The sequence below is a fragment of the Stylophora pistillata genome, chromosome 10, assembly GCF_964205215.1.
Source record: "Stylophora pistillata chromosome 10, jaStyPist1.2, whole genome shotgun sequence".
Taxonomy (NCBI): Eukaryota; Metazoa; Cnidaria; class Anthozoa; order Scleractinia; family Pocilloporidae; genus Stylophora; species Stylophora pistillata.
Window position 1 is genome coordinate 28,811,265 of NC_142528.1, and position 27,931 is coordinate 28,839,195.

The 27,931-nt window shown below is 39.7% G+C and overlaps 3 protein-coding genes and 2 long non-coding RNA genes across 18 annotated transcripts in view; 3 read left to right on the plus strand and 2 right to left on the minus strand.

The window, feature by feature from the left end:
- The window catches only part of LOC148722574 (large ribosomal subunit protein uL15-like), a 28,401-nt gene extending 14,099 nt beyond the window's left edge, over positions 1-14,302 (minus strand). Inside the window, exon 1 of the mRNA XM_088734973.1 lies at positions 14,247-14,302. Within this exon, the coding sequence (XP_088591099.1) occupies positions 14,247-14,269 (23 nt within the window). The 5' untranslated portion in view covers positions 14,270-14,302. The remainder of the gene's footprint in view (positions 1-14,246) is intronic.
- Positions 84-5,173, plus strand: LOC148722576 (uncharacterized). Its single transcript, XR_015992182.1, has 2 exons — positions 84-211; positions 4,124-5,173. It is a non-coding gene; the product is annotated as an uncharacterized LOC148722576 (long non-coding RNA).
- On the minus strand, positions 2,301-2,864 carry LOC148722577 (uncharacterized). The gene has a single exon (XM_088736095.1). It carries the CDS (start codon positions 2,862-2,864, stop codon positions 2,301-2,303), a length of 564 nt encoding a protein of 187 aa, XP_088592221.1.
- Positions 14,303-14,808: 506 nt separating the features above from the next.
- Positions 14,809-27,845, plus strand: LOC148722578 (cleavage and polyadenylation specificity factor subunit 1-like). 14 transcript variants are annotated; one of them, XM_088734947.1, is made up of 21 exons: positions 14,821-15,797; positions 16,921-17,100; positions 17,344-17,527; positions 17,852-18,067; positions 18,295-18,447; positions 19,099-19,215; positions 19,659-19,749; positions 19,934-20,018; positions 20,415-20,556; positions 21,350-21,418; positions 21,886-21,969; positions 22,368-22,514; positions 22,662-22,694; positions 23,279-23,345; positions 24,290-24,337; positions 24,418-24,558; positions 24,875-25,004; positions 25,245-25,493; positions 26,152-26,290; positions 26,726-26,814; positions 27,183-27,845. In XM_088734947.1, the coding sequence occupies exons 1-18, from the start codon at positions 15,445-15,447 to the stop codon at positions 25,246-25,248; spliced, it is 2,244 nt and encodes a 747-aa protein (XP_088591073.1). In that variant the 5' UTR covers positions 14,821-15,444; the 3' UTR covers positions 25,249-25,493; positions 26,152-26,290; positions 26,726-26,814; positions 27,183-27,845. The 14 variants fall into 14 exon arrangements, with proteins under 14 accessions (XP_088591078.1, XP_088591084.1, XP_088591081.1 ...); XM_088734945.1 differs by lacking the exon at positions 25,245-25,493 and having other exon boundaries at positions 14,825-15,797; XM_088734949.1 differs by lacking the exons at positions 24,875-25,004; positions 25,245-25,493 and having other exon boundaries at positions 14,813-15,797.
- LOC148722579 (uncharacterized) lies at positions 20,843-21,343 on the plus strand. The gene is made up of 3 exons (XR_015992183.1): positions 20,843-20,855; positions 21,068-21,123; positions 21,258-21,343. It is a non-coding gene; the product is annotated as an uncharacterized LOC148722579 (long non-coding RNA).
- Positions 27,846-27,931: the final 86 nt, after the last annotated feature.

Sequence of the window (27,931 nt, forward strand, 5' to 3'; positions counted from 1 at the left end):
ATCTTACAGTAAATAACTAATAAATCTAGACAACTCTTTTACCTTCACAGGCGTAAAACGTTTTGGGTTCGTTCCCTTTACATAATCTGTGCATAGCTTGTATACATATTGAGGGAGGAACGTGTCCTTTGATGATTGAGCCACCCAAACTGCCTTGGATTTGCTAGTTAAAGCATGGATTATGGATCCGTGGTTGCCAAGCTGGCGGTTGGTGAGGAAGAATCTCCTAAAAAATTGTTTTATAGTATATTTGTCTGGGTAATCAAATGATTTTTCTCCTGCGATTTATAATAAAAAGGCACGAGTAGATTTTTTGAAAGGCTAACAACATTGCATGAGCACGTAGGGCGAGTGCAATCTGTGGTATTTGAAAAAATTTTACAATTGCCTATTTATTCCAAATTGCACGAGAAAAATCATGTGATAATGTACATGATATGATAATATACATGATAATACATGATAATATACATGAAAAAATATGAGGCAGCTTATCATAATCATTCAGAAGAAAGCGCGCGCGCAGTGCAAAAATATATGGACATTGACATTGACCAATTATACTGACCAATCAGAATGTCCGGTTTGTTTCTTTCTTTGCACTGAATTAAACCCATTGTGCACTGAATTACATTCAAACCTCTCTTAATTGGCCCTCTATTCAGCGGTTACCCTTTATTAAAAAGGAAACTTATCAAATTTCCAAAATGTAAACTTGAACTCAATTAAGCGGTCACCTCTATTAAGTGGAGGCGGTAACCATTTAGAATTCCCAATTGGCTAATTTTTATTGTATTTCACCTCTATTAAGCTGTCACGTAGTCAATTACAATGCGTCATTTCAGGATATTTTGACACAATGATACGCACATCATGTCTAGTTTCTTTCAACAGCTCATACAGAACAACATGATATACATAATAAACTAATAACAGTGGTTTTGTTTGGGCTAATAGACCTTCGACGGCCCACCGCAGTGCACGTAAAATTCTATTTATTAACTTCGCTTGCAGCCAACCTAAAGAAAATCTGCCACCTTTAAAGATACATCCGCCAGGAACCTCGAGAACGTAGCGACCTCCTCAGTTTACCTGTTTGCTCGTTTACCCTTGATTACTTTTGCATAGTTCGTAGGCCTCTTTAGAAACTCGCTAAACCACGTAGCCTTATTAAACATGTTTCAATTATACTACATTTTGGGAAACCTCTCTTATGCGGTAAATGTCTATGAAGGAGGGAGGCATTGAGATTTTCGTTTCTGCGGTTTTGGCTGTTTTTTGGATCGGTTTTTAGGTTTTTGTGCGAAAAAAGTTCGCTTTTTCGGTTTTGATTTTCAGAGCGGTTTGCGGATTTTACGTGTTTTTGCGTTCGGTTTTCGGTTTTTGCGAAAACTCTGATGCGGTTGTCGTTTTTTTCTTTTTGACCCCTTTGGAGGTGAAAATGTAGCGGTTTTGTCAGGTTTGCACGTGGTTTTCGGTTTTGCTTACATTTTTCGTCGGTTTTCCGCTTTCCCAGAGAACCCAAGCCCCCCTCATTAAGTGGTAAGTTGGCTCATTCCGGAGGGTGATCGCTTAATAGGTTTGAATGTAGCTCTCATTTGCACTAAATTAAATGAAAACCGCATTCATCTTAATCAATAAGAAATTAGAAACTTTTTCATGTATATTATTAGATCGCAACGAGTTAAGTATTAAAATATAACTGCCGAACGAAATTGAACCTTCGAAAAAACACGGGGAGGATCAGTAGGAAAGCCATAAATATAATGTTTTCAACTCCAGGACTACGATATAAGAAAAGAGGAACAGCATTTTGCCTTGGATGGCTTGCATTTTAAGAGATATTTTTAGATTTTTTCGCATTTATCAACCTTATCTCTGAGTAGTACTGCCAGAAAAAAAAAATCCGCAAACCTATTTTTTTTTTTTGCATATGCAACAAAGCTGCCCTAATTGTTTCTTACTTGTTGTGAACTGCTCCATCGTTTTGAGGATCTGTGACGGCGAGATCCAGGTTTAGAACATAACCCATGACTTGTCCAACATCAGCAACGTAACCACACACGTTTATAACAAAATTGGTTACACACTCAAATCCGGAGGCTCTTTCGAACCCTAGTACGCCATCTCTAGCAACAAGTTTGTAGTGATCTACGACCTCTCTAGCTTCTTCGTCGTTTGAAGGCGTGGAGCTGATCGAGCAATCCATTTTCTGCGCTAGAGTGTCAGAGTGCGACGTGGCGTGTTGGTCCGAGCGTTTTATATCTTATAAAATAATCAAGGCACATTCCAAACACTTGTCAACCACGATATGACAGGAACAAGGTAACAAGATTTCGTTTCCTGTTTTTGACATTGATCTCTGAGGGGTTTGTGTTAATGAGGGCCTTCGGGTAGCCAATCATTAGCAGATTTGCTTTGAAATTCTCAATTTTCTCTTCGAATTTTGTTTTGGAAGAGTTTGTTCTCAGTAGTCCTAGGGCCTCCCCTTTAATGAAGCCTTTTTTAAACCCTTGTGGGTGAAAGGAACTAAAATGCGTATACTGAAATGTTTCAGTTTGGTTAAAATGAGTACGCACATCAAGGATTTTTTCTTTTTTGAATCTTTCGCCTTTGAAGGTGTAGGTGTCCAGGAATGTTATTTCCTTATCGGAAATTTCAGCCGTATACTTTGTCGTTGAGTGATGATTGTTTGCTTGTTCAGTGAAGCTTTCTATTTCTGCTTTGTTTGTATTCCATGGCGAGAAGATGTCGTCTAAGTAGCGTTTCCAAACAAAGGGGTTTAGCAGGCTTTTGTTAAGGATTTTCTTCTCTACCTTATTCATTAAGATATTAGAAAAGGCGAAAGCCATTTTCGTGCCCATGTGTTTGAAGGTAGTTTTTTCCATTAAACTGGAAAGAATTTTCTTGCAGAATTAGTCTAATCCCTTGTTTTAGTAGTTGTGCAGGGATAGGAGTTTCGTTTCTATGGAATAGTTCGTATGCTCTGCATACAGTTTCTATTCCCTCCCCTTGCAGTATATTTGTGTATAAGCTCGTCACGTCCACTGAAACAAGTATTACTTCCTCTGGTACTTTCGTATTTTCTATGAAATTGACGAAGTCTTTCGTATCTTTAATTAATGTACGACTTTATCTTTTATGCAATCAGCTGAAGGAGTTTGTCGACAAATTATGATAATTTCTCCGTAGGGCCATCGCACCCCGATACTATCGGTATGCCGACTGGTGCAGGCTTGTGTATTTTAGCTAGAGTGTAGAATTCAGGAATTAGGGGCGGGTTTGGTGTCTGACAAAGTCATCTTTTAGTAATGTCTTGAATATGATAGCGATACTCATAGGGTGGGTTGTGGCAAAAATCACGTGTGCTGTAGTCATGTTACAAACACTCGTTTCTTTGGAACGAGGCGAGGGGGCGTTACTCCCCAAGGAGTATAGTCAAAAAGTGGCACGTATCTTCAATTTTAATCAGCGTCTTACTTATATATCTGTGTTTTTCGTGTGAAATTTGTCTTTCACTTCCCCAGAAGAAGGTCCGTGACTGCGACCGAAACGTCAGGAAAAAATTTTTTTACCCTTAACTGATTTAAGAAACGCTTATTTGAAACTTATTTGAAACTTATTTGTATTTTAAAATGTTCTTAACACTCGTTTCTTTCTTCATATTTTATTATGATTTTTAATTATTTGGGCGTCACTCCCCAAGGAGTATATTCCTACTTGACTCTTGCCAACAAGAAAAAGTGGCACGTATCTTGAATTTTAATCAGCGTCTTGTTCAACTTATTGGGATTATCCACTTCCTATTACTACCTCATTTTTATTTAATAAGTTTAGTTATTTTAGTTAAATTAGGTGTAATTTTTCTTTATTAAAAAAAAGAGGTACCCTCGAAAATTTTACCCTCGCCCTCGACATGAAAACCTCGAACCTTGACAAAAAGTTAGGATCTTTAGTGGTTCTAACAAAACAAAGAGTTAGACTCGTATTTAGTTATGGCATGATTTTTTCATCCATATTACCAGAACGTATTGTTACAAACTTGTATGCCAAATAAATGTTACTTTATTGATTCTGAGCCTGGCGTGCCTGTATCACAAGCAAAGCTCTTCGCATTTTTCAGGAGCGGTCGAAGGCTGCGTCGGGACCTGTTCGGTGAAAAAGCTGTTGGTATAATCTCCTGGGAAACTAAAAATACAAGAAATTGGTATTGTATAGATTGAAAAATTCTGTTGCTTTATTCGCAATTCATTTTCCTGGCAAAAATTCTATAGTAAAACAGGAACCTATAATTCTTTTGAATTGCTGCTGTAAAAGTATATTTCTTAATGCGGAAAAAGCAAAATCATCTAAAAATTGATCATCGGAGTGGGAATTCAGCTCCTGCTTTATAACAAGGCTAAGAAAAATTTCTTGGCAAAAGTTTTTAAAGTTCCTGGCAAAAGTTATTTTTTCGCTCCTATCATGAATTTGCTGGGAGAAATTCTTATCGTACTTTTCCTAGCTGGATGGAATAAACTACTATTTCTTTCGTTGTAAGCTCTTGAATTTTTTCCACCATTTTGATGAATTCTGCCTTAACATCTTTAAGCAAATGGTGGTAGGCCTCCGTCGGTCAAGGTCGAACATGGGTATGGCATCCTAATTGTGTGCTTGGCTGGAGCATCGGCGACTATGAATGTGAAGACCAATGCGTGAATGGTCTTCACAATACGTGAATACAAATCCTTCCAATATAATTAATAGGAAAAATAAGTTTATGCCAAAAAGACGAAAAATAAATGATAATAATAATAATAATAAAAGAAATCATAAGCAAAAAAAGCCCCTTAGATTTAGTCGAAATTTGACCACTATAGGAATGAGAAAGGAAAAAGAAAACAAGTCAATAGCCTTAAGAAAACGACAATTGAAAAGTAGAATCTGCCGAAACCACGAATGGCTGAAGAAGAATAGAATTGCAGGCAGGAAATCCATTGAGAGGTATACGATTGTAAGAATTTGAGCAAAAAAGAAAAAGGGAACAAAAAGCTCTTTGAATAAAAATATCTTGACTAAAAAAACAGATACTGTAGCTTAAGTCTATGGCAATAAACTTAGTCAATTGCCTTGAATTGTAATTTATTCCAGCATCCAGTAAAGACTAATTAAACGAAGATGTTTCTGCCTCGAAGCGGTATTGAAAAATTATTTGAGTAAATGAGAGGCCGGTATTAAAAGCCGATGGTTTATCGTCCTCTGTTTTTTCATTTTCTAGAAAAGTGTTGAATTTTTCCAAGGAAGAATAACCTTCTAATCTTTCCTTTTCCAATTTTTTCTTTCGGGTTTAGTCTGCTTCATTTTGAAGAGAAGAGCTGTTTGAATTTCGCTGTTATTACACCTTTCTGCAAAATACAAGTTGAAAGTAACAAAATAATACAATCTAGTGATAGCGAGTGATAGCTGGCGATAGCCAGTGATAGCTAGTGATAGCCAGTGATAGCTAGTGATAGCCACTGATAGTCAGTGATAGCTAAGGATAACTAGGGATAACTAGTGATAGCCAGTGATAGCTAGGGATAGTCAGTGATAGCCAGTGATAGCCAGTGATAGCCAGTGATAGCTAGTGATAGCCAGTGATAGCTAGTGATAGTCAGTGATAGCTAGTGATAGCCAGTGATAGCTAGTGATAGCCAGTGATAGTCAGTGATAGCTAGGGATAACTAGTGATAGCCAGTGATAGCTAGTGATAGCCAGTGATAGCTAGTGATAGCTAGTGATAGCCAGTGATAGTCAGTCATAGCTAGGGATAACCAGTGATAGCCAGTGATAGCCAGTGATAGCTAGTGATAGCTAGTGGTAGCCAGTGATAGTCAGTGATAGCAAGTGATAGCCAGTGATAGCTAGTGATAGCTAGTGATAGCCAGTGATAGCTAGTGATAGCTAGTGATAGCCAGTGATAGCCAGTGATAGTCAGTGATAGCTAGGGATAACTAGTGATAGCCAGTGATAGCCTGTGATAGCTAGTGACAGCTAGTGGTAGCCAGTGATAGCAAGTGATAGCCAGTGATAGCTAGTGATAGCTAGTAATACTCGGTGATAGCTAGTGATAGCCAGTGATAGCCAGTGATAGTAAGTGATAGCTAGGGATTACTAGTGATAGCCAGTGATAGCCTGTGATAGCTAATGATAGCTGGTGGTAGCCAGTGATAGCCAGTGATAACCAGTGATAGCAAGTGATAGCCCGTGATAGCCAGTGATAGCTAGTGATAACCAGTGATAGCCAGTGATAGCTAGTGATAGCTTGTGATGGCCAGTGATAGCTAGTGATAGCCAGTGATAGCCAGTGATAGCTAGTGATAGCCAGTGATAGCTAGTGATAGCCAATGATAGCCTGTGATAGCCAGTGATAGCTTGTGATGGCCAGTGATGGCCAGTAATAGCCTGTGATAGCCTGTGATACCTAGTGATTGCTAGTGATAGCCAGTGATAGCCTGTGATAGCCAGTGATAGCTAGTGATAGCCAGTGATAGCCAGTGATAGCCAGTGATAGCTAGTGATAGCCAGTGATAGCCTGTGATAGCCAGTGATAGCTAGTGATGGCCAGTGATGGCCAGTGATAGCCAGTGATAGCCTGTGATAGCCTGTGATAGCTAGTGATTGCTGGTGATAGCCAGTGATAGCCAGTGATAGCCAGTGATAGCCAGTGATAGCTAGTGATGGCCAGTGATAGCTTGTGATAGCTAGTGATAGCTAGTGATAGCCAGTGATAGCTAGTGATAGCCAGTGATAGCTCGTGATAACCAGTGATAGCCAGTGATAGCCAGTGATAGCTAGTGATAGCCAGTGATAGCTGGTGATAGCCAGTGATAGCTAGTGATAGTGAGTGATAGCTAGTGATAGCCAGTGATAGCTAGTGATAGCCAGTGATAGTCAGTGATAGCTAGGGATAACTAGTGATAGCCAGTGATAGCTAGTGATAGCCAGTAATAGCTAGGGATAGTCAGTGATAGCCAGTGATAGCCAGTGATAGCTAGTGATAGCTGGTGATAGCCAGTGATAGCCAGTGATAGCTAGTGATAGCCAGTGATAGCTAGTGATAGCTAGTGATAGCCAGTGATAGTCAGTCATAGCTAGGGATAACTAGTGATAGCCAGTGATAGCCTGTGATAGCTAGTGATAGCTAGTGGTAGCCAGTGATAGTCAGTGATAGCAAGTGATAGCCAGTGATAGCTAGTGATAGCTAGTGATATAGCCAGTGATAGCTAGTGATAGCTAGTGATAGCCAGTGATAGCCAGTGATAGTCAGTGATAGCTAGGGATAACTAGTGATAGCCAGTGATAGCCTGTGATAGCTAGTGACAGCTAGTGGTAGCCAGTGATAGCAAGTGATAGCCAGCGATAGCTAGTGATAGCTAGTGATAGCCAGTGATAGCCTGTGATAGCCTGTGATAGCCAGTGATAGCTAGTGATAGCCAGTGATAGCCAGTGATAGCCTGTGATAGCCAGTGATAGCTAGTGATAGCCAGTGATAGCCAGTGATAGCTAGTGATAGCCAGTGATAGCCTGTGATAGCCAGTGATAGCTAGCGATATCCAGTGATAGCCAGTGATAGCCTGTGATAGCCAGTGATAGCTAGTGATAGCCAGTGATAGCTAGTGATAGCCAGTGATAGCCAGTGATAGCTAGTGATAGCCAGTGATAGCCAGTGATAGCTAGTGATGGCCAGTGATAGCCAGTGATAGCCTGTGATAGCTAGTGATTGCTGGTGATAGCCAGTGATAGCCAGTGATAGCCAGTGATAGCTAGTGATAGCCAGTGATAGCCAGTGATAGCTAGTTTTAGTATCTTGTCGGGAACTTAAAGAGCACACGGAATCCGCATTACAACACACCTTTATTCACTCGCACACTCGTTCTATATACATCACACAACCTCATCCACGTGCTTCATGCTAATTAGATTACGTCATCACCGATACTATTACACAAACACTAAATCCCTCCCTTGATTGAATTTAAACTCAGCTATAATCCCTGGTGCTATTTTCGGTAAATAAGCGAAACCAACAGAACTCGTTAGCATACTAAAATTTGCAATTGTTCAGTCAAAGTTCATTGACAACTGTTCAGTGTAACTGATAGTCCCTCAGATGTGCCGGTGCACGTCTGACACGAGCAGATCTTCGCGTATCTTGTTCCGCTGCCCGTGGAGGATTCATTGCCTGTGGAAGATCGAAATCCATCACATAATCATCTTCCTCCCGTACAGCAGTGTTCTGGTGTAACTTGTGGACATGCGATACATTGCGCATGAACACACGTCCATTTCTTCGCTGCAGAATAAGGCTCGGTCCCTTACGTTCTAGCACTGTGTAGGGTTGAGGGTCATACAGCGTTGATAGCTTGTTCTGCCGCGCCTGCTGTAGCAACACTTTGTCTCCTGATTTGATGTCTGATGGACTCGCTCTGTTTCTCTTGTCTGCATAAACCTTTGTGCGCTGCTTGGCTTGTTGGTCCTTACCCTTTGCAGACTGTATTGCAGCAGATACAGCATTCGACATCCGTGTCTCAACTTGTGGGACTTTGGTTCTGATCTCACGTCCTAAGTGTAGAAACGCCGGCGACGCTCCGGTAGTCGCATGAGGTGTCGCACGGTAGTTCAGTAGGAAGGCAAACATGTCAGTGCGCCAATCCTTTCCTTCAGCATGCGCAGTGCGAATTGCCTTCTCAATTGTCTTGTTAAATCGTTCAACCCCTGCATTCGCCTGAGGCCAGTAGGGTGTGACCTTCCGATGCTGGATGCCATGCGTTGCCAGGTACACCTCAAATTCCTCTGACACAAGATTTGCACCGTTATCTGTGACTACTTTCTCTGGAAGCCCATGTACAGCAAATATCTTTCGAAGATGTCCGATTATGGCCGCAGAGGTAGTTGAGCGTACAATGACTACTTCAGGCCAGCGCGTACATGCATCTTCACAAACCACGAGACTTTCTCCTGTAGGGAACGGTCCACAGAGATCGATGTGTACCTCTTGCCATGGTTTGTCAGGCATCACTGTAGGTCGGAGTGGCTCTGCAGCAGACTTGCCCGCAACAGATTGACAGGGTAGACATGCCTTGACCATTGTCTCCACTTGATGTGTGATACCTGGCCACCAAACCTTCTCCCTGACCATCTGTTTGGTCCGCACAATGCCTTGGTGACCCTCGTGTGCATTTGCTAAGGTTGTTTCCCAGAGGGTACTAGGCATGACAATACGATGTCCTCGCAAGATGATTCCATTGGTCACACACAGTTCATCTCTGACCCGCCTGTAGGGCCTGAGCTCTGGTGTGTCTGGCCACTCACCGTCACTCAGACAACATCGTACTTGCTGTAGTATTGGGTCTGCCTCAGTAGCATTTGCAATCTGCTCAAGTGTGAGTGCTTTTGGAACCGCGTTGACTGTGACGTAGTTAATATATTCTTCCGCAATGTTCCTTTCCCGGAACGGTTGGTTTTCTAACGGCAATCTTGAGAGGACGTCAGCTGGGTTTGTCTTTCCGGCCATGTGTACAACATCAAATGTGTATCGCTGCAGTCGAAGTGCCCATCTTTCAATCCGAGGCGGTGGCTTGGATTTAGGGTTGTAAATAACTTCGAGCGGCTTGTGATCCGTGTACAAGGTGAACAGTTTACCATACAAGTAAATATGAAATCGCTCGCAAGCCCACACAACCGCCAGTGCCTCCTTTTCGGTCTGAGAATACCTCCTCTCCACATCTGTTAACGTGCGACTCGCATATGCCACAGGATGAACACAATCACCACGTCGCTGCAGCAAAATGGCACCAAGTCCAACAGGACTTGCGTCAACTTTCAGCTCCGTTTCAGCGGCTTGGTCGTAATGTGCAACAACACAGTCACTGGTTAGAATGACTTGAAGGCGGCGAAATGCCTCTTGTTGCGCGTTACCCCAGACCCACTCTGTATGACTCCTTGTGAGCATCCGTAATGGCTCAGCGAGGGTTGCAAAGTTTGGGATAAAACGCGCACAGTAGTTCACTAACCCGAGAAAACTCCGCACTTCCGCTGCATTCTGTGGTGTTCGCGCGTTCCTCACCGCTTCAACCTTCTTGTCGTCCGGTGCAATGCCATCTGCAGAAATCTTAAATCCAAAAAATACTAATTCTGGAACACTAAAGATACACTTCTCTCGGTTAAGCGTAAGTCCCTTGTTCTCAAGGCGTGCAAGTGTAAGTTCCAAATTCCTGTCATGACTGTCTTGGTCAGAGCCAAACACAATAATATCATCAGAAATGTTCCTTACTCCGGGGATTCCTTGAAGAGTTTGCTGAATGACATATTGGTACATTTCTGGTGCTGATGACAAGCCAAATATTAAGCGTTTGTAACGCTTAAGTCCCTTGTGTGTTGAGAAAGTTGTCAGCACTCTAGACTCTGGGTGTAGTTCGACCTGATGATAGCCCCATCGCAAATCAAGCTTAGAGAACACAGCTGCTCCATTAAGTGCTTCCAATGTTTCCTCAAGTGTTGGTATTGGATGTCGCTCTCTGATCACAGCTTCGTTTGCACGACGCATGTCGACGCAAACCCGTACTTCGCCATTGGACTTTGGGACCGCGACTAAAGGCGAAACCCAGGGCGTTGGACCGTCAACATCCTCAATAATGTCGAGATCTTGCAATTCATTGAGCTTTTTCTCCACATCCTTACGAACGTGAAAGGGAAGGCGGCGCTGCGGTTGCGCAACTGGAGAAATTTCTGGGTCGATGTGTATTTTTAATTGATAATCCCGCAGTTTGCCAACGCCGTTAAACACTGCATTATGTTTGTCCACAATCACTTGTACAGATTTCACTGTAATTTGGTTAACTGTGCTCGGGTATTCCGGGCCAACTCTTAGTAACCCAAGCTCCGTTGCAGTTTCCTTGCCCAACAATGATCCCGCATTTAAATTTTCAACAACCACGAAGTCGGCCTGTGTGTGAAATTGAGTTGTTGACACATTGGCACGGAATGTTCCTTTGACAGGAAGCGGCGTTTTCGAGCCGTATGTGTAAATTTTGACATCGGAATTTCTGAGAACAACTCCTGTATTCGACAATCGGTTGAATGTAATACTGTCCAGGACATTGACACTTGCCCCTGAGTCAACAATAACCGGAATCGATGTACCTTCAACAGTTATTTGCACAGTATTGTCGTCCATGTTGCCCCTAATCGCCCACAAATATTCATCGTCTGAACCAGGGTCTTGTTCGGTTGTCACGTACCGAAGCCCATTTGCATTCCGTTGTTGCGCAACGTTCTGAGAACTAGTGGCTCGATTCGGAACTCCTCTGCAAACTCCACCGAAGTGTCCTTGCTTTCCACAGTTACTACAAGCTTTTCCAATTGCAGGACACGAAGGATCTTTCGCGCGATGACCCGCACGGCCACAACAAAAACAGACAATTTGCCTCGTGTCATGGTTCTGTGGTCGTGAATTCTTCGCATTCTTTGGTTGACACGACCGTGACTTTCCACTGTTTCTTCCTCTCGATCTTTGAAATCCGCCCGAGACCTTGTTGACCCGTCCTGAAGAGCCCGGCGCTGCCTCCATTGTAGTAGCGTGTAGGTCAGACGCTTCAATTGATCGAGCGATCTGTAAAAGCCCATCCAGTGTTAGGTCGGTTTCTCGTAGTAGTCGACGGCGAAGACTGTTCGAGGCGCATCTATCCACCACTTGATCTCGGATCATTTCGTCCACATTTCCATACTCGCAAGATTTCGCAAGGCTTCGTAATCGCGTCACGTACGAATCGATGTTTTCAGTCGGCTGTTGCGCTGCCTGCCGAAACACATGTCTCTCAAAGGGAATGTTCTTCTTCGGCTCAAAGTACTCGGTTAATTTCGCAAGTGCCGTATCGTAATCCTCTCCAGTACCACTGAGAGTTTCAAAAACCGTTTGGACTTCAGGGCCTGCTAAGTGCAACAGGACAGCACGTCGTTGTTTCTTTTCGGTAATGTTAGATGCCACCAGAAAGTATTCCAAACCTTTAACCCATTTCGACCAGCGCTGCCCGAGTGTCGTTTGATCGCTTGAGACGGAGAAAGGGGGAATAGCAGGTAACTGTAATGTGGTGGCCATCACTTCTTCTTCCAACTCCTCAGAATTAGACATAAAATCCTTGCATCCTCGTCGCCAAATTTAGTATCTTGTCGGGAACTTAAAGAGCACACGGAATCCGCATTGCAACACACCTTTATTCACCCGCACACTCGTTCTATATACATCACACAACCTCATCCACGTGCTTCATGCTAATTAGATTACGTCATCACCGATACTATTACACAAACACTAAACTAGTGATAGCCAGTGATAGCTTGTGATAGCTAGTGATAGCTAGTGATAGCTAGTGATAGCCAGTGATAGCTAGTGATAGCCAGTGATAGCTCGTGATAACCAGTGATAGCCAGTGATAGCCAGTGATAGCCTGTGATATCCAATGATAGCCAGTGATAGCCTGTGATAGCTTGTGGTAGTCAATGTTAGTACATTAACAGCGGGTAGAGGAGTCATCTAGGACATATGATGTTGTATACATGAAGTCTTTAATACATAGTATTAATAGGTATTAGTTATTGGGACCTGTTATGGCCCTTACATGGACGCTTTACCCGAAGTAGCGATAAATGACTTTTAAAGTTAGTGTTAACGCCTGCTAGTATGAACCATGGATGAGAATGAACATCAAATTTACAAAGTAGTTAAACTTAAAGGCCAAGAGAAGTAGGAATGTACGGCTTGTAAACGTGTTCTCTCACGCCAACAGACAAAGGAAACTCACATGCGCTCACATGTGCTCTGTTGGACCGGGTAAGAAAATGTAATGTAGTGCTTAAGCTTATATTGCGCATTTTACAATTTCTCAATGCACTTCAAGCTTAAATTTTTGTCAATGATGCTTGTAAGTTTCAAAACCAGTACGGAAAAACTATAGAATTGATAAGCAATTCTTTTATAAAAATGGCAATTGAGCTTATGAAATTAGTTTCAAAATCCTCTCTTCCTCAACTGTTCCTTCTGAACCTACACCTATTCTTTTATTCCTCTAGCACTTTTTGAAAAGAAGCATCGCATTAATATTTCTTATTCTCAATGTTTTAGGTCTGACCTGAAAGCAAAGAGTGTCACTGAAATTTTGGAGAAGATTATGCTTCTAAATGGCAATTTCAGAAATCATGCTATAATAAGATGTCCAAACTTTAATGGTGTCTGTGGTTAGATATAAGAAAATATAACTTTTGAAGTCTCAATATGCCAGATTTGAAATTTCCCATCGCTTCAAATAAGACTTCCTTGTCATAATATCTAAGTAAAGATATGTTATCAAGCTTTTTGTATGAAATATTCTAATCTGGCAAATAAATTGATACTTGATACTATCTATATCGAACTTAAGTTTACTGTAAATGGAAAGTATTTAGAATTCACCATGTAATTGGAATAAATCAGGAGACAGTGCAGAACTATGTTGGGTGAATCTTACACATTGTGATGAACTATTTTTCAGGGAAGCCTCAGGTTGATATAACTTTGTATTTCAGTGTGGCCAGAGTCGCTGTCCTTGCAGTATAGCACTTTTTATTATCTCACTGGAGCACCAAACACATGGACTGAAAATCCCACTTAAATTGGATTTGATTTAGTTTTCTGCTTGTATTCTTTACTGCAGTAAATTTTTTCTTTCAATTTATTGTGATATGCAATTGAAGGCTAAAAAATTAATGTTTCATTGGAAATTGTATAAGGTTCAAGACTATCTGCTGTAAAATTAATGAGTTATAAATTATAACACAAAATAAAAAAAAGTTGTGATATATTGCAAGTAGTGACTTTTTTAAACATCTAAAATGGCACTTTTCTTTCAAAAACTAAACTCATAAGTATAATTCTTAAAAATTAAGATGGTTTTATTTTAAAAAATAATTTTTCCTAGTAAATTCCTAAGAATTTCCCAAGGATCAAGAATCTATTTTTTTATGTAAATTCTACCTGTAATCATTCCTAGGAATTTCCTAGGAAATTCTTAGGAACCTAGTAATGTTTGTTCACACCTCTAGAGAGCTTAAATGTTTTTAGGAAAATTCCACTGACTCCTAAGAAATTCCTAGGAAATTCCTAGGAATCCTAGAAAGCTAGGAAACCATTTTGCAAGGGGAATCTGGTTAAAAATCAAGCAGTGCAAGCTGCCATTGAGAAATTAACTCACTATTTATCAAAATTTTCCTGCATTTCCACGGCCACCAGGATGCTTCCTGTGCTTTCCTATTAAACAAACCACAAGCAAAGTGTCTAAGGTGTCATATGTAAAATTAGGATTATAAACAGTAACAAACACATAGTAGTTATCATAACTACCTTACAGTAAGTTTCCCCAGAATAAGAACTCTTTTTGTGCTCTTGTTATGAACATGAGATAAGATAAGTTTATTTCTCACATTTTCCCAGAAAATCTGAATTACAATGTGGTTACAATTATTTAACAAATATATAAAATTACATGCATGGATAGGGACTGGGCTACAATGGGTTTAGAAATACAAGATAATTAAATAATTAAGAATTAACATTTAACTATGTGGGTATGCAAATATATATAAAAAAAACTATTATTTGTTGAAGGCTAAAATAGTCCTTGGGAATAAGCTGCGGCGCAGTCTTTCGGTCCTGCATTTAGTCACCGAAAAATTGCTAGCGTTCCTCAATTGATACTGATGCACATATTTTGTTGAAAACCTCCAAGTTTGCTAAAGGTAATTTCTTTCTATTCAATTTTGTTTTCAAACAAATGTTTCAAAGCAGTCACTATTAACTAGCTTTTTGAGTGGTTATAACATGATGCAGTGCCCAAGGATTAACCCATTTTGGTTGCCATGGCATTTAAAAAAGATTTGGGAGTTAAAACTCCACTGAAATTCGCTAGTGGTGAAGGGTGTTTGGCAGTCTTGTAACAAGTTGTGTTTCTTGTGAAATGCGCAATTGAGATAAACATGCATATTAGGTACTAGGAAGTAGTACACAACTTGTCCTTTTTTTATGCCCTCCTTTCCTTTTTGTCCTGTTTTGTTGGCAGCTAAAATTGTATTCATGGCAACCAATTTATGATTTGAGTTAGTCAAATTGTCTGATAAAAAGTGGAAGATTGAGCCCATTGATTGCCTGTGCTATGCAGAATCTGTTGGAAATGGTTTTTGTAGGTCACCCAAAGTATGAAATGCTTTCTTTGAGCCTGTTACAAGGCCATAAAGCTCCTCTGAAGATCTTCTCATGAAATGCTATTGGAATCAAAGATATCCTTTTCTTGAATCTAGTGATTTGAGAAATATCTGTATTTGTGGCTTTGATGCAGGGTTATCAAACCCTGTTTGTCTACCTTAAGTTTTTTTTTTTTTTTTAATTATTTACTTATGATGTTTGTTTGCATGCTTCTTGAGAGAGAAAAGGTAATTCTTGACAGTGACCTATTCTTAAGAGACTGCAAATGTTTTGTGTACATTAATCCTTCTGTTTTTCCTGTGTGGAAGCCTGAGCTTACAAACTTAAATCTTTTTTTTATGTCCCTAAGCCATTTATTTGTTTTGATAATAAATTGTATTCTAGATGTAAGATGCATTAAAACATATGAATTGTTCTCTCACATTGTCTTCCATGTAATCTTCAGCGTGGATGTGGTAGATGAGGATGAACTATTGTACGGAGAATCATCACTGCCATTTACCTCTGATGGAGAAGCACAAGAACAGAAGAATATAAATGAAAGGTCAGTTACTGACTCTACCATTAAAACTCTTGTTTTCCATTCATTTTGCTGTAGGAAGGCTCAGTATTTTTTTAATGTAAGGAGAGTATTTTTTTTGTCAAATTCCAAACCTTTTTGAGTTCAGAAGCATTCTTAATTGCTTCAATTATTATTTTTCTCATAAACTGCTGGTAATGCCTAAAATTTGTGTGAAAGGTAATTTTTTTGTTTGTAGTACTATGTGTTTGAAATGTAGTTTTGAAGCATTTAATTCAGTTTGGTGAATACAAATTACTACTTGGTTAGCATCATGTTATCTTGGGGTTTTTAAAAGGGGCATATGCTTAGTTACAATACAAAGGTTTTTCATCACAGTGGTAAACCTTATCCATGTATAAGACCTTTTCTGCATTGCAAGACATTTTTCCAGCATTTTTTGTACCACATTGCCACAGTTACTGTGCTGGTTTGAATTTACTTTGCAATCTTTTTTATTGGAACTGGTTCTTATCGTCCTCTGTTATCTCGTGTCATGGACAATGTAGAATGTTTAAAACTTTAGTTAAAGGGACCTATACATAAATGGTCTCTCTAACCGCCTCCCGGTTAGCTCAATAGGATAGAGCGCTGGACTGTTGTGCGGGAGGTCGAGGGTTCGAGCCCCAGCCGGACCAACACTCAGGGTCTTAAAATAATTGAGAAGAATTTGCTGCCTTTCTATAACATCAAGAAATGGTTAGATATTCTAGTCTTCTCGGATAGGGACGAATAAATGGAGGTCCTGTCTCCTGCAGGGTTGGGGTAGGAGACGTTAATTTCCCACACACGAGATTACTGTGTGATGGATGTCCTCCCCTGGGGTGGGATGGGTGGGAGGGTGGACTAGCACGAATGGTTCCTATGTTCCTTTCTAGTCCTTCCCCACTGCAAAATTAATGCAGTGAAAATGGACTAAATTAAAAATTAAATTAAATTAAATATCACTTCTTAGAAAACATAAAATAAAGGAAAGAATATGACCACCCACTGATATTGTTAAATGCATGTAGTTATTTACTTGTTTGTTCTGCACATTAGTCTTTCTATTCTATTGGCTCATGTGAAAAAGAATGTTGTTTAATATAGTCCTTGTGTGTCTTTTTAGTGTTTTCACTGGGGAATCAAATGCTGAAACAGTGAATCCGACATGGTGGTGTGTTGTTTGTCGTGACAATGGTGTCATGGAGATTTACACTTTACCTGAATTCAAGTTGGTTTTCTTGGTAAAAAATTTCAATATGGCTCCAAGAGTGCTTGTGGACAGTGGGTCAGCTTCTGGTGTAAGGTAATAAACCATTTGTGCCTGTGAGTCATCTGCATTATTGAGATCAAAGAATGGAAATTTGCATGGTTTGGTTTGACTGAGGAACTGATTATTGGCTTGCAGCTGGTTTTTAGTGCACCTTTTCATACTCTTAGGACCTCATACTCCCCGCAAGGGTACCAGGAAGTTAATTGGAATGAGAACAATATTTCTAAGACTTTGTTGTTTCTAATCTTCAATTTTATATAATTTTATCTTTGGCAGTATCACAGGTGGTGTCGGTCAGGAGGATTCTTCACCTGTTAGGGAAATCTTACTTACAGGCTTAGGGCACAAGAACAGCAGCCCTATGCTTATTGCACTTGTGGAACAGGAACTTTTGGTGGATGAAGCCTTCACTTTCACTGAAGCTTCTTTAGAAGGTCACCTTAACTTAAGATTTAAGAAGGTTTGTTTCAGTTTCTTTTGTCTTAAAATGTCTCAAATGTTATAGATAAACTTAGCTTCAAGCAATGTTCTAATTCGGTTAAGTATTTTGAAAGTAACATACTTGGTTTGTGATGTAGCTAGTTATAAAATCGATGGAATGTATACATAATATTTTCTATAATATGCAAAAGCAGTAAACAAAGTCATTTCAAATCTCATTTTACTTATGAATAGGATCATGTATTGATACTTAGCTGCACATTTGAGATGGCATTGGTTGTAATTAAATGTTGACTGAAGAGGAATTACTTAAAACTTGAAAATCAACTCTCTTTTTCGTCAGGTCCAACACAATCTGCCCCTGCGTGACAAGAAATCAAAGCAGCAAAAAGTAAAGCAGGTTGATGGTAGTCAAGGTAAATCTTTCATAATACACTTCAATTACAGAGCATTTTGGGCGCTTAGTGGATTAACTTTTACCCTCATGGTCTTTGTTGCGGGAACAAAACCTAAGGTTTCCAGTCTTCGTGTATTCAATGATGTTTCATCTTATTCTGGAGTAAGTAATTTCTTCATCAAGCTCATACTTGATTAGTCATTAACAACGTTGAATAAGTTTTACATCCCTGAAAATGCCTTGATGCTCAATAATATGATGTTGGATGCATGAAGTAAGTTATATGAATAACATTTACTGGGTTAGAAAACGTCATTCGAAAATCATTCATGTATATTATATGTATATTATATTATATTATATATTATATGTATATTATATGTTTGCAGGTGTTTTTGTGTGTTTCCTACCCCTTCTGGCTGTTTGTAACTAGTAGAGGTGCACTGCGGGCTCATCCAATGAACATTGATGGTGCTGTCACTTGTTTTGCCCCTTTCCATAATGTCAACTGTCCAAAAGGTTTTCTTTACTTCAACAAGAAGGTGCATACATGACGATTTATTGTCAAGTTGCTTCTTATCTTTGTTTGTTTTATGTAGGCACCAAGCAGAACTATTACTAAATTTTGAAGTGTCATGGAAAGTAATCTTTTAAGGAAGATTACTCTAATTGAATAGGGGTGCAAGGTACAAGGTGTGGCAAACATTGCGCATACTTGTTGCCAACTCTGGCTCCTAAGCCCCAGCTGGGACATTTGAGTTGTGTTCTAGGACCAGAAGCTTGGACACTTGACCTTGGAGAGTCACATCTCTCAGGCTCTGATGGCTAACAAGATCCCCTAAGGAAACTGTACAACAAGGCATTCACTTTTCAAAACTGATGTGGTACAGTGCTCAGAATGCAAAACAAGGTCCTCTTACAAGTGATAAGTTATTTAAAACCTTTATAGACGAACAGTGAAAGATATTACCTTTCTTGATAAGAACTAGCTTTTGGTCAAACAGATGCAAAAGGGGGTTTCCAACTTAATATTCCCCAGTGGAATAGTAAGAGATGTGGCTCTATGGGGGATTTTCAGTCACTTTTGTGGCACCTATAAACTTAGTTATACTTTTTGTTTATGGCACTTACAGAACTTTTATTTTGAATTTTACCCATGTTGAATTTGTGTTTTATTATGTGTCCTTATCCAGGGGGAGTTAAGAATCTCAGTTCTCCCAACCCATCTGAGTTACGATGCCCCGTGGCCTGTAAGAAAGGTTCCTCTGAGATGCACTCCCCATTTTGTGACTTACAACAGAGAAAGCAAGGTACTGCAAGTAACTTTTTAAAGATTACCACGAATGTCGGTTTGTTAATTAGGTGTAGTTTGCTTGTTTCTTGCATTGTTAGAGTAGCGTGAAACTTCTCACATTTTCGCTGAAACAGCGAATCACGACTGAAAGACCATTAATGTGAGCTTGACGTTCGAAGACTTAAAATGTGATACACTGCCCAGAGTTCAAAGTTCGAAAAAAGAGACAACGATTCCACCGATTACCATTAACGCCTCTTTCATAAGCAAAATACAGGACGACCATTACATCCAAAATATCAAATTTGATGTCACTTTATGTAACCAAAGGTTCTTAATTTTCGTTTTCAATGATTCCTCATAACTGATGCTCTTCACTTTGTGGTGGGGTAGGGAGGCTTGGCGAAAAAGACACTCTTAATTAATTCTATCTTGCTTGTGTCATTGTTGCTGTGTTAGACATATGCAGTTGTCACAAGTTTGTCAGAACAAACTAAGAGAGTGGTCAAGTTGAACACCGAGGATCATGAAGCTGAAGATATCGATAGAGGTAATTAGCAAGAACTATAGTTACCTTGGCAGGCCTTCAGATTTTATTTTGTCATTTGAGGTCCCCTTACAGTAATCGTACTTTAGAATATTACACCATGATACTGTTATTATACTTCTCAAGAAAAAACTTCAGTAATAGGACCCGTCTAATTACAAATCTAATATTTCCCATTTCATTGTAGATTCGAGATATGTATATCCAATTATTGACCGATTCAGCTTGCAGGTTATCTCACCAGTTAGTTGGGAGATCATACCAAGCACACGGTTAGTGTGAAATGAAGATCTGTTTCCATTGTCGGTCTTTTCGTTCGTTTGTTAGTTTGTTTTTTGCATAAATTATTGGATAAGTTGAATATCTTATTTCATCTAATGTTAATTAACAGGCCTTAAACCTACTGTCTTGATTTACTTCAGTGCAAAAAGAATTTTCTCATCAAAGTTTGAGTTCTGGTCATATGTTGGATGGTTGACACTATGGCCTGGCCAATTTGCCCAAAAAAAAAAAGGTGGGATTCAACCATGTTAAAAATTTCATGTTGATTGTACGCAAAAACAGTCGGCAACCAATGAATATGATAATATCTTGACACAGAGGATACAATCATTGCTCTTTTGTATAGTCATCCTCTTTCGTATTCAGTTCGATTGTCCTTGTTTCAGAATTGAGATGGAGGACTGGGAACATGTTAACACCTGCAAGAATCTTATGCTTTCGAGTCAGGAGACTCATACTGGTCACAAGGGTTTTATTTGTGTCGGCACAACTCATGTGTACAGTGAAGATATCACCTGCAGGGGACGGGTAGGTGAACATGATAGATATCACCTGCAGGGGACGGGTAGGTGAACATGATAGATATCACCTGCAGGGGACGGGTAGGTGAACATGATAGATATCACCTGCAGGGGACGGGTAGGTGAACATGATAGATATCACCTGCAGGGGACGGGTAAGGTGAACATGATAGATATCACCTGCAGGGGACGGGTAAGGTGAACATGATAGATATCACCTGCAGGGGACGGGTAAGGTGAACATGATAGATATCACCTGCAGGGGACGGGTAGGTGAACATGATAGATATCACCTGCAGGGGACGGGTAAGGTGAACATGATAGCGTTGACCTATTGCAAAGGAAAAATTTTAAAAAATTGAATAGGAATAAATTAGCTGATGAAATTACCCTTTAGCATGGCGTCCGAGCAATTTTTTTAAAGAATTTTCAGTCAAGAATTATCTTAAACACCTCGTGAATGTCGGGTGTCTTCTTAGAATAGGCCAGTGACTTACAAAACTGTGTTTGCTTTCTAGTTGACTAATCTGAGGTTGAGCAAAGCTTCTTCTTGACACTCATTTAACATTTTGTGGTGAGAATTCTTCCCGTTTTTCCAACTTCGTCAGGACTATTACAATTTCCTTTTACAGTCTCCTTGACAAGAGCGGTGTGAATACTTATTACTGGTATTTAAGAATGAAAATTCCGGTCTTATTTTGTAAGAAGGAGGCGATGATGATGTCACGACTTGAACAAGGATCAACCTTCTTCACATTTGGTTAATGTTTCAATGACAATTTCTACTTTTCTACGAACAGATTTTGATCTTTGATATCATTGAAGTTGTTCCTGAGCCGGGCCAGCTGCTGACCAAAAATAAGTTCAAGGTAACATGTAACAGCAAGGATTTATTTTGACGTTCATTGCGTAGTACTACAACTGATAAATAACTTACAAGCATGTGGTTTTTTTAATTCTTCTTGTATTTCAAATGCAACTTTTTATCAATTTTTAATTTAGTTTTTAATTTCTAGGTATCTTTCATTTTACTGTATACAGTCTGCTTTACTACCTTTAATCTAAATTAGGACCTTTCTGAAAACCACAGTGATGAGATGAAAGTTTCCAAATAAAAAATGATGTTGGGTTACGGAGAAGAAAACAATCCTTTTTCCTCGTTACAAAAAGAAACTAGTGCTTTGTGTAAACTGAGTGTGACCTGCAGTGAAGCAGTCAAGAAGTTAGTGGAGATGCTGCTGGTCATTCTGATCGAGGCGCAATAAGAACCATTGTAATTTCCTGTGCTCATGGTGATCTGCTCCGAATTTATTTCGTTTTGTTTTTTTGGTTTTAGATGTTGTACGGCAAGGAACAGAAAGGCCCAGTGAGTGCTCTGACTCAAGTCAATGGTTACCTTGTTAGTGCTATAGGACAGAAGGTATGTTGGCCTTGACTTTTCTACTGTTTATTAAGCGAGATCCAGCACGGCGAACATATTCCGTCGCTATATTGAACGGGTAAAAGATCTGGGACGAGTGACAAAGCGAGGGGGGGGGAGGGGAGGAAGGGGGAAAAAGCCAGAAACACTCTTCCCCTCGCCTTGTCACTCGCCCCAGGTCTTCCGCCCGTCCAATAGGGAGACCGAAAATATTCGCCGCGCTGAATCTCGCGCATACCAACTACCGCCTGCTAAAATGGCATGTCATATTCATTTGTAACGTAGAGCTCCAAACAGAAATTTCTACAAGTTCTGTAACATCTCTAAAAGTTACAATATTTAGGATTCTGAAGAGATGTCATGCTAAAATTTCTTTTTTGTTTGTTTAAAATACACAGATTTACATCTGGAACTTCAAAGATAGCAATGATTTGGTGGGAATGGCATTTATTGACACACAAATGTTAATTCATTCGTTAATGTCCATCAAGACTCTGATTATTGCAGCTGATTTATGCAAGAGCATCACTCTCCTTCGATTACAGGTAAAGTCAAACTTTCATTTCACCAGGTATAAAATGTGTGAAGCCGGGCTATCCTTAATTTTTCTTAAGCGTTAGTTCTCAGGGAAACCCTGCAATAGAATTCTCAGGTGTGTAATTGAATATTACTTTTGTTTGTTCGATATTTAGGAGGAAACAAAGACTCTGGCATTTGTTAGTAAGGTCAGTAACCTTTTTTTGTAAAAAAACATATTTAGGAAAATGATTGGGTAATAGCCTCATTCGTTTATTAATTGTTATGGACCTCAATCATCGGTTCATAAAAAAAAAAAAAAAAAAAAGGAACTCAGCCATCTTGACCTCGGCCTTGATCAATAGCGTATAAGTATTACCGTCTCACTTTTCTCAATTATAGCGAAGATTAGCCGTCCGTGATTTTGAAAGAATACAATACCATTCCCAATGACCTTAGTCTCCTCTCGCAGCCGTTCTTTGTCTCGGGACCCCTGTGTCTCCTCGTGGGGAGGGAGATACAGGGATTCCCAGACAAAGAACGGCTGCGAGAGGAGACTACAATCACCTCTGCTCTGGGAGAAAGTACGCTATTATCTGTTCTTCGAAGCTCACATAATTTTTTTTTTTTTTCGGATTGCCTCTTGGAACTTATCAAGACTGCAGACAAATATCCTCGCATACATTCTTGAAAAATGGAGTCTTTTTACTAACGCAGGCAGGCCGCTTCACCGTATCAAGAAGGTCCAAATGGTGACTTCAATTAATCCCGAAGTATTTACTTTTGTGTTCAGGATCCAAAACCATTAGAGGTGTATTCGGCCGATTTTGTTATTGATGGTCCACAACTGGGATTTCTCGGTAATATATCTCCTTTTTTCTGTCTGTCTCTCTTTTTTTCCCATGTACAACATTATGAAGAACATTACTAAGGATGTTTGTGGACGTAAACTCTTCAGAGGACAATTGTTAAATCACTTGCACTAAACAAGTTTTCCTTGATAAGTTTCGTTCATCAAAGACTCCCCTATCAGTTCATGGCCTAGGGGACAGATCGAAAAAAAAAAAAACGTAGTCTTATCATAGGGTAGGGTATTGTTGTGATGAATCAGAGCTTTTCATGGTTCGTATTTGGTAGGGATTTTGCCAGAAGGACCGTTTCTACAGAAGCAGCGAATATTTGTGTCTATTTTGTTTTAGAGGGCCGGAATACTCAAAATTTGCCAATAAAACTTTAAAACGAAACCTGTAAATACTCTCATTCTTCACAAAAAGCTACCCCCCAAAAACAGAAATTTCAAAAACCAACACTGACTACGAAGACGGAATTTCATCAAGTTAAATTGATTATCATGATCTGATCACCTCTGATGAAGAAACTGGAAAAGACAAAACTGGAAGGCCATGTATGAAATAAACTTAGTTTTTTCAGAATTCAAAAGATGGCTGCCCATGTGAACACTCTTCTCTGCTCTATGAAAGCTAATGATTTGATTTGCATTTTACCTGTTGCCGATTATTTTTGTTTTCTTTTGAATACGTGCTAACTAATCCACGAGAATTTTTTTTTTGTGGATAAGTGTTAATACTTTAGTGAAATATTATTTTAAATACATCAGTGTGATCGTTCAAGGAGTGTAATTCAAATTCAACGCGGTTTCTTTGAATTCAGTTTTCTGCAATGTCGCGGCGGCTTCTTCCATTAGGTAGGAAGTCGGACGAATTCAAGTGACAGTCAATGACTGTTGTGTTATTTCTTGGTTTTTGTGTCTTTGTCAAGCTAACGATCGTTATTTCATTTACAGTATCCGATGGTGATCAAAGCATGCTTCTACTCACTTATCAACCAGAAGGTAAGAGAATATTTTATGTTTTATGCTTCCGAGTAAACTTCTCTGAAATATCACGGGCTGTGCCGTCTCTTATTTTTTAGCTGTTGAAAGCTTTGGTGGTCAGCGGCTTCTTCAGCGAGGAGATATCAACCCAGGAAGCCATGTTACTTCATTCTTCAGGATCCGTGCAAGAACAACAGGAAAAGTTGGCGGTAAAGACTTCAGACAGCTGACTTGTTTCGGTGAGTTTACGTTCCTATTCTACTCCGCTGCGCTGATTTTTCGGTTCAAAGCAAGATTCGCGCTAAACCAGATTTAACTACCACGCCAGTGTAGAGTTACTTATGCGGCTCGTCACGTTTTAGAGTTAAAGGGATATTGAGATCCGCGACCCAGAACACTGAGTACCGGAGGAAATGTTGTTGTTTTTCTTGAAAAGATGCTCACGGAGACTTTGTCGTGTTAGCATTACCTTATTAACTAACAAAAACGCTTTACAAGCAATGAATTTAAAAAAATTACTATTCACTATGATGATTCATGATTGCTGTTCATCAGGCACACTGGATGGCGGGCTCGGCCTGTTGCTACCTATGACCGAGAAAACTTACAGACGACTGCACATGCTGCAAACTAAACTTGTCGAATGCATTCCACACGTAGTTGGTCTTAATCCAAAGGCTTTCAGGTCGGTTGACATTTTAACTCTTGTAGTTTTGGTGTTATACCATGGTATCCAAAAAGACAACAAACACAGGAATACCTTAGTATTCCTGTCTTTGTTGCGTTGTTTAAGGCCTGCGATCGTGCACCTGAATGCTCTTGAAGTCAGTTCAAGAAGAGTTAATACTTCTTGATTTACAACAGTTATTCCTGGAAGGCTTTCCTGAAGAAAAATGATTCAAGCAGTGTCAATCTTCTGTTTTAGATAAACTGAGGCACACCTTACAATGCTAGCTACATGTAACAACCACAGTGTTACATTGTCAAGGTTGTAGCTGTTACACAGCTATTTCTCCACGCCTTTACTTCATTACTCCGTAATAATCTCGCAAATCTTTTCAAACTGTACACCGTGCCGTGAAAGACAGTTATTTGTGTGCCGTTGGACGAGTGTACCTACTTACCTCTGAGGACTGATGGATATTAGGGCTGAGTATAACTTCAGATTAAAAGAGTATGGATAAGTTGCGCCACACCTTCCTCGCTCAGATCGAAGTGTAGTTTGGAAGAAATCAAAATGGCTGCCTGCAGTCGGTTGCATGCAACAATTTAAAACTTCTTCCTCCATACGAAAAGCTTGTATAATCTTAGGCAGCCTTTTGCGTGTTCTCAGACACACTTTTTAGCGGGCGTGGTCTGTGGCCGACAATATTTTGAGATGATTTTTTTTTGGGGATATTTCACTGTATTTTTGCTTCAGTTTGATTAGATTGTTCATGACATCCTTTTAAAAAGTGTAAATCCAGTGTCAGCACAAATTAATTTGAATTATCAAACATGCCTTGCGACAGCCTATGTTTTACTTGGAGGAAACCTCAACGTTCGATCTCTAAATTATGCTTTAAAGAAAATCTGTTTCTCTGTCAGTATATAAGATTATTGAGTGTAGTCAATTTGTCGCCCTGACATTGCTCTCCTTGGCCCCGACTACGTTAGAAATACTCGACATTCCCGTATTGAGTTTTATTCATAGATCATTTCTCAATTTATTATCACATACAATGCCACAATGGTTGAATTTAATAATAATCATTGTCAGTTTTTTGACAGTGACGCAGTTCAGTGGCATAGTCCAAGCGTGTTTAATAAGGCGTTTCATGGTTCTTGTTTAGACTTCTTCGAGGTAAGAAACGAAGCCTGAGCAATCCTCATAGAAACATTTTGGATGGAGAGTTACTCAGCAAGTTTCTGTAGCTTGGCACCATGGAAAAGCTTGAAGTTGCAAAGAAAATTGGCACCACGCCAGCCCAGGTACGTTAAGCATCAGCTTTAAAATCGAGATTGAAACAAAGATAACACACGCACATACGTGAGCTTTGATGACAAACAAACAATCACCTGAAAAAAAAGTTTTACTTAAAAAGTCGTCACCGTCGTAGAAATTCAAGCCTTTACGACGTTCACAAAGTATAGGTTGGTTTGTTCATTGTGGCCATTTTTTTGTTCCGCCCACCGTATTTTTCTACCGCGTTTTCCAGTGTAATACTGCCGCGTAGTTTACGCGTTCTGTAGCCCGAATGTGGTGAAATAGTGTAATGATGCCAGGTATTCCAAAATTGTTATTGGGGTGTTTGCGGAAATAACTTTATGGAAAATGTGCGCGGACATCATCTTCCTTGCTGAATAGCTTAAGTATCGTTCGAGGCTAGCCACTAAACTCAAAGTGAAGCTGGCTTGAACTCACAGGCATTTTTACTACGAACGGAGATTATGTACTGGCTTACGTATTCACCGACCTCGACAGCTGGAATCTGGTATCTCTCGTTTTTTGAGTGGTATGTTTTTTACTTGTTTTAAAGTAAAGTTTTCAACTTAGCAAAAAAAAGGAAATGTTTCTCGCTCCGATTTTGAATGCGTCTGATTTTTCGGCATATGTGTGTGCAACAGCGGTGGGATGATCTTCCCTCTAGTTAGTTCCTACATCACAGGGGATATGTCTTTGTTCGCGTTGATGATTGAACGAAGGATTCTTTTTTCACAGTGAAATTTTATCCTTCCTACTCCTATTGGTTACTTTGGTACTTAGTATGGGATAATTCTCGGTACCTATGAAATAGATGGTCACTTGGTACGTTTACACAAATCGCACAGGAGCGCAAAGATTTGACGCTCTCAGTGTAACACTTCCTTTTGTGACCTCCAGATTCTTGATGACTTGATGGACGTTGAAAGATCGTGTTCACATTTCTGAGGGCAACGCCTGACAAGTTCTGAAATGCTACTGAAAGATCATGGTTGCATCAGGGACGTAACTGTTCCTGTACGGAGAAGTGTACCGGGATGACAATGTGTTGCTATATTGTTGTTGTTGTTGTTGTTGGTTTTTTTTTATTAGACCTCGAAGAAGTTCTAGAACTTTACTTATTAGAGGTGACAGAATTTAAAATGGAACATTGTCATCTAGATTGCCATTCTCTTACACTCCTGTCACGCGCCCTGAGTTTGTTAAATGTCGAAATAGAAATAAGTTTTTTGTGTTTCCAGACCTGCCACCTAAATAGAATGGTCCACTAGTTTCGTCACTGATGCGAATTAATGCAAGAAACCATATTTGTTTCAAATGGTACTGCTAGCAACATTTCGTAAAAACCTGTCAATATTGGTTTCAGATTCTGTGATGTGCACTTGTATCTTGTTTAATCGAAGTTGTAAAAAGCATTCCCGTCAAGTATCCTTTTGTCATTGATTTGATCGTGACGTTGGATAACTCGCCAGTTTCGAGGTACACAAGAATTAACATGCCTTATTGTCATTAAATCACTCAAAAAATGTAATAGGACTTTCAATAAAGGCGTCAGTAACCGGTGGAGTGGAAACACAACCTCTATTCCTAGCAAAGGGATTTAGAACTCGAATATGGTTAGCCCATGTCATCTGGGTTTCCAAGAAAGT

Coding starts and splice junctions, on each gene's coding strand:
- LOC148722577 (XM_088736095.1), bottom strand. CDS start 2,864: ATGGGCACGAAAATGGCTTTCGCCTTTTCTAATATCTTAATGAATAAG.
- LOC148722578 (XM_088734945.1), top strand. CDS start 15,445: ATGATGTTTGTTTGCATGCTTCTTGAGAGAGAAAAGGTAATTCTTGAC. Junction 15,798..16,920: donor CAGAAGAATATAAATGAAAG/GTCAGTTACTGA, acceptor GTGTCTTTTTAG/TGTTTTCACTGGGGAATCAA. Junction 17,528..17,851: donor TTAACTTAAGATTTAAGAAG/GTTTGTTTCAGT, acceptor CTTTTTCGTCAG/GTCCAACACAATCTGCCCCT.